Source organism: Diabrotica undecimpunctata, unplaced genomic scaffold (genome assembly GCF_040954645.1).
Source record: "Diabrotica undecimpunctata isolate CICGRU unplaced genomic scaffold, icDiaUnde3 ctg00003497.1, whole genome shotgun sequence".
NCBI classification, from domain to species: domain Eukaryota; kingdom Metazoa; phylum Arthropoda; class Insecta; order Coleoptera; family Chrysomelidae; genus Diabrotica; species Diabrotica undecimpunctata.
Genome location: NW_027314686.1, coordinates 560 through 6,906, shown reverse-complemented (window position 1 = coordinate 6,906; position 6,347 = coordinate 560). Strand labels below are relative to the sequence as shown.

The 6,347-nt window shown below is 33.8% G+C and overlaps 1 protein-coding gene across 1 annotated transcript; it reads left to right on the top strand.

Moving 5' to 3' along the window:
- Window positions 1-386: 386 nt before the first annotated feature.
- LOC140432276 (alpha-aminoadipic semialdehyde synthase, mitochondrial-like) lies at window positions 387-5,324 on the top strand (the record flags this gene model as incomplete). Its single annotated transcript, XM_072520088.1, is given in 5 exon segments — window positions 387-895; window positions 1,407-1,584; window positions 1,586-1,633; window positions 1,737-2,025; window positions 5,061-5,324. Coding segments are annotated over 5 exon segments (1,141 nt in total), but the record flags the coding sequence as incomplete, so codon positions are not given.
- Window positions 5,325-6,347: the final 1,023 nt, after the last annotated feature.

Sequence of the window (6,347 nt, the reverse complement as noted above, 5' to 3'; positions counted from 1 at the left end):
TCTCCAGCGACGAAAAAATCTCAAATTTCAGTAAAAAATACATTGAAAGGTGAAATATATTAACCCAATATACCCAATGTACACATCAGTAAGAGAACAAACTTTAAAACTATATACAATTTTACAGATAACTACTAGATTTAATAACACGATGAAGCAAAGCAGATTTTGTAGTAGAATTTGTAAAATATTTAATGAAAAACTGCCCCTATGAAACCATAACCAAGTTGTTTATCACACTTTCGATTCATTGTTCCAAACCGAAGATACACAATGCTAAAATAAATTTAAGATAAAAAAACCGTTAACAAACGTTGCATTATCATTGAACAGTTCCTTTTTTATACGTATTAGAAAATATTAATATCCAATTATGTTACAGGCTACTTCGAAAAAAAAAAATTATTGCCATTAGACGGGAGGATCAAAGTATTTGGGAAAGAAGAGCACCCTTTGCTCCCAGTCATGTCCGGAAGCTAGTCAAACGTGGAGTAAAAGTTATCGTCCAGCCTAGTAATCGAAGAGCGTATCCCATGCCGGCGTACCTCAATGCCGGAGCAACTGTACAAGAGGATATTTCTGAAGCATCTGTGATATTTGGAGTCAAACAAGTCCCAGTAGACCAATTAATACCCGAAAAAACTTACTGTATATTTTCACACACAATCAAAGCTCAAGAAGGAAATTTACCATTGTTGGACGCCATCTTAGAGAAGAGAATCAGACTGATCGATTATGAGAAACTTATGGATGAAAAAGGCAACAGAGTGGTGGCGTTTGGTAAAATGGCTGGTATCGCTGGGACGATCAATATTTTACACGGACTTGGATTGAGGTTATTAGCCCTTGGGCACCATACTCCTTTCATGCATATAGGACCTGCCCACAACTATAGGTAAGTTACAACACATATTTAGCATCGAAAAAGGAATGACTGTTTTTTTATACTCTTCACTTTTAACGAACTAACTCAAAAATGATGTTTAAATCATCTGCTTATTCATGGAAATATGGAGTGAAGGAAATAAAAAAAAATCATTCAATATTAAATTCTGGCTGAATAACAGCTGAAGGTGAATAACAGCTGTTACGTTTACCTTTGGACATTCTTTATGGAGTTATCTTCGAGATTTGGTGTTCTTCTGGAACCTGAGTATGGAAACTCCTTATGTCCCTATAAGCACTATTGATTGGCTCCCATTAAGGCACGTATTTTATACTGTCAGTAGAGGTGTGTGGTTTCGAAGCTAAGAAACGGAATATTCGTCTAAGCAAAGTTGAATTCTCTTGCTAGATATAAGAAGGTCGTCTTATTACCCCAGAAATTTTTTTGAACAATTTAATGAACAATTGAACAATTTTATTGACTCTTAGACAACAAATTTAATATTTATAATTTGTTTTAGGAACTCCAGTATGGCCCGACAAGCCGTTAGGGATGCAGGTTACGAAATATCCCTAGGACTAATGCCCAAATCCATAGGACCTTTAACTTTTGTATTCACAGGATCTGGGAACGTATCGCAAGGATCACAAGAAGTCTTCCAAGAATTGCCCCATGAGTACGTTACACCAGAGTTTTTGAAAAAAGGCTGCGGAACATGGAAGTCTAAACAAAGTTTATAGCTGTGAAGTAAGTTTCATCAGACTCATCACATATACATATATATATATATATATATATATATATATATATATATATATATATATATACATTATATAACTTCACTTTTTAGGTACGAAGAAGTCACTACCTGGAACGCGCTGACGGTGGTGGCTTCGACCCAGTCGAATATGAAGAACATCCCGAACGGTATGTTTCTACTTTTAGTAAAAAGATTGCCCCATACGCATCGGTTATTATAAATGGAATATACTGGGCAGTAAACAGTCCAAAGTTGCTAACAATACCAGATGCCAAACACCTTCTCAAACCCGCACATACACCTTGGTTACCTACTTCACACGGAGCACCAGCGTTACCGCATAGGATGTTGGGTATATGTGACATTTCTGCTGACCCAGGTAAGCATTTTCCTATAAAATATGCAAATGCGTTGCCTGTACGTCAGTTTGAAACTGAAAATTATAGTTCAAAAACAATACATTTTGTTTATACCGAGTTTAATGAACAGTAGTTCGAAAAATTAGTTTGGACTTAAGGGCTAATATCCCAGTGATTGGTGCAGAGGTCAATCAATTTAGTAATGTTAACGTATGGCATGCAATCCATTAAAATGATGCATTTGACGGGAAATTAAAGGTCCAAATAATAGTTACTTGAAATTTGAATCTTTAAAAACAAAAAAAACGAGGATTCAAATCCGCGATTTTTAATTTTTGGGGTTTATACTTATTCATTAATGATATTTATTTCATTCGCGCCCCAGATATGATTTCATCACAGATTTCTATTAACCTAGAGGTTGGACTCCCTATAATCGTATTAAGACAGAGTTAAAGCCGGCTAGAGGGCGCTATTTTTGGGGGGGAAATAAGGGGGCAAGAATTCGAAAATAACACTTTGCCGTATGTAAATAAGAACATTTTAAAAAGATCTCATTTATGTTAACTTTATTTATGATTGTTGTCATGGAATAATGAAGCTTGGGACTTCCTTTCTCAGCGTAACAATTAAAGGCAAGCAAAGTGATTATTTTATGCTAAAACAATTACAAAAAACAATACCTACCTATACCGCTGGTTTAATGTTACACTTTTTAGCAAATAAATTTTAAGAAAAAGGAGAAAAAAAATTGTTTATTGTTTAATTTGGATAGGTTATTATTTGTATTATATACTTATTGCAATAATGTAGGTATATTAACAAAACAATTTACGGTTCTTATACTAAGTTCAAGAAGCCTTTTTGAAGTAGCATTTACTTCAGTCCTGTGTTTTCCGAGTGCATGGAGTCTAACCCTAAGGTATTCATGTCTAACGATGTTAATGAACTCGATACGTTTACACACCAAACCTTTTTGAATTCACGAGTTGCTCAGAACAAGGCTTTTTCTGTGTTTGCCAGAATCTGAAAAGTGTGTTTTGTGGTTATCACTAACCCACTATTATTTTTTAAATTTACTAATCTGCTAAGTTCCCCAACAAAAACATAAAAATAATCGGATTGTGGTTTAAAATAAACTTTGAATACAATCTAAACACTTTAATTTGGGAACAATTTTCCTAATAACAAATCCACACATTTAAAATAAGATACAATCCTTTAGTTTATATTTCTCATCTCACACCAACACAATGTTCAACTCTTCTTGAAGCAGATCTGTGTCAATTTCCATTTCATTATCTTCAAAGAATATTTTTTTCCACTCTGAGATAGCGCGTAGTAAAATGACTATTTTTTTATCAGGATCTTACTTAAAACAACTTACACAAAATTCCATATACCTAATTATTACTGGAAACAAGTGAAATTTCAAACAATGTAATGTTTATACATTTTTTGTCCCCTTATTTGTGTCCACCTAGCGGACAACACACACACTAAACTTTAAAAATCGGCTTCACTTATTGTCCTCCAGTTCTACTCTAGTTTAATCATTTATTATTACTACATCGATGGGTTTCATTGTTTCATTTATATCTGACAGAAGATCCAGATTTGTAAAACTACAAGCGACAAGCTGACAACTAATATATATTTCTACCATCAATTTAGAGATTCCAACTCGATGATTTCTACCTACATGTTATGCAATACTTCATACATCTACAAATACGGCAAATTTAAAAGAACAAAAATCAATTATTAGCGTTTTTTATAAGTGCTCATATTTATATTTTGGTTTAATTGTTTTATTAGTAGTTTCATATATACATATTATTTGATTTTTGTGTATGAAAATATTAGACATAGTTTCTATTATTGTTTGTTGATTAAGATGTGGATAGTTTTCAACAATTCCTTTAGTAATAGATACAACCTTAGTGGTGTGTGTTTCAAGTATAGAATTAAAGTTAGAAATAATAAAGATCAATTTGACACTCCTGATCAAAATAGATGTTTATGGTTATTGGTGGTGTTGAGCAATTCCCGCATATATTTAACCAGGAACATAGATAGGTATTGTCTTTCGTATCGATCTTCATATAATTCCCTTTACTTTCATTATAACTTGTAATTTTATCTTTTAATAACGTAGGAGAACATCTTGTAACACAATTTTTGAGAATTTTCTCTTCTTATGTAAATTTTGGCCCACTGTGACTCACATGGGATCGTGTCAAAATCATCTTCTTTTGTCTGTTGACTCTCGGGAGGGTATAGTGATATCATTTCTCGATTCCTCAGATCGTGGATTTCCTTCTTTCTCTGTCTTGGACTAGGGAAGCTTCGTATAGACCAAGGTTAATAATTCTACCGACATGTAGGTCTTCTTTGCAATCGTTCTTCTCGTTAGGTGCCCGAAGTATCTGAAGCAGAAATGTTTTTTTTTTCAATCTTATATTAACCTTTAGTTGCTTTAAGTCAACATCATATGAACCACCCGTTATTTCTCACTTTCTCCGAGTTGTGCCGTGTGAATTAATCCGTGGGAGACCACTAATCAGTAACAAATCATGATCGCTTATTCTGTGAGGTAGGCAGAAACAAGTAGAAACTAAGGAGGGTTTACTACGTCTATCAGGCGAAACTTACATTTCATTAGCCTTCTTCTGGGATGCGGAACTCTTCCGCAAGGAACCATTTAATCCCAATATTCTCATGGGGCAGGAATGTATCAGTAACAAACAAACAAAGCAGACTCAGTTATCGAGAAGCCATGAACTGGATCCTGTACAGGCCGTACTTTTGAAAATGGAGAGGTACTACTGAAAAGTTTACTATTCATATGCTGCTTTTGATAGTGCAAATTACTTTCATACTGATGATGTTTCTGTGTTTTTCCATAACATATATTGTTTAATAAATTCACTGCATAACTAAACAGAATGAAAACGTATTTGTTTGGTTTTAATAGCCATTTATTTTGTAACTTAACATTTTAAACGATACACTTGCTGAACATTGCTTACTACATTATATTAATATTTTCTAGGTGGTTCCATTGAATTCATGAACGAATGTACAACCATAGACACGCCATTCTGTCTACTCTGAGATAGCGCGTACAAAGACACCAACAGTTTTAACGGTCCAGGAGTTTTAGTATGCAGCATCGACAATATGCCAACGCAAATACCTAGAGAGAGTACAGATTTCTTCGGAGATCTTCTGTTTCCATTTGCGTTTGACATACTTCAAAGTGATGCACAGAAACCACTAGAAAATCATAATTTTTCGCCAGTAATACATGGAGTAAGTAAATATTTATTTGTTTGCTTTTTTTAATACAACTGTTCTTTTTGAAATTTTTAAAGATCGTTTTTTGAAACGCAGTGACCAAGTAACCATTTTACATAAATTGTTAGATTGTAGGTTACTGCTGTGTAGAGAATGAGGTTGACCGTCCAATTTCTTTGGAACAATCTGTAATTTTAAAAATAATTGAAATTTAGAATTTGCTGGGTTTTGAGGACAATGTTGGCAATGTACAGCTTTGACCACATATTCTATTTGGAATTCCTGTAATAATTCTCGGATATTAAGGCAAAATAAAGATCAAGATTAAAAAGATAAATAGAGAAAACACATTCACAGGATGGAAAACGAGAGACTATCCCAAAAAATACTCGATTACAATCACAAAATAAGAGGGATGTAGTAAGCGAAGTCCCTGTGAACAAAACATCACCAGACATAAGATGAAAATGAAGAAATCTACTCTCTGAAATAGACAAACTAAATATTACTATCATAAAACAAAATAAATTGAGTGACACAAAATGGCCAAATACAGGGAATTTCATAGCAAACGGATACTCCGTTTATTTTTCTGGAAACCAATACATATGCATCGAAACGGACTGTCAATCATTATGAAACAGCATATTAGAAGGTATAGCACTACCTTCGTTCCAATATCAGAGAGGTAATTTTAGCACAGTTAAGTGACTTTAACGCTAAGGTTAGAAAGAAGATAACGCAAAACATCAGCGGAAAATTTAGCTTAAGAGAGAGAAATCAAAGAGGTGAACTAATCCAATTTTGCCAAGAAAATGACTACGTCATTACAAATAGCTGTTTTCAACTTTCAGAAAGGCGTCTGTGCACGTGAAAATCCCCCCGAGATTGACAAAACGGTAGAACAGTATGGAATCAAATAGATTACACCTTAATAAACCACCGATTTCGAAACAATATTCTCAACAATAATTCTCGAACAATACTCTGCTCCAAAATACAAAAGGAAATTAAAGAAATCAATACAGCCAACTAAGCCTAT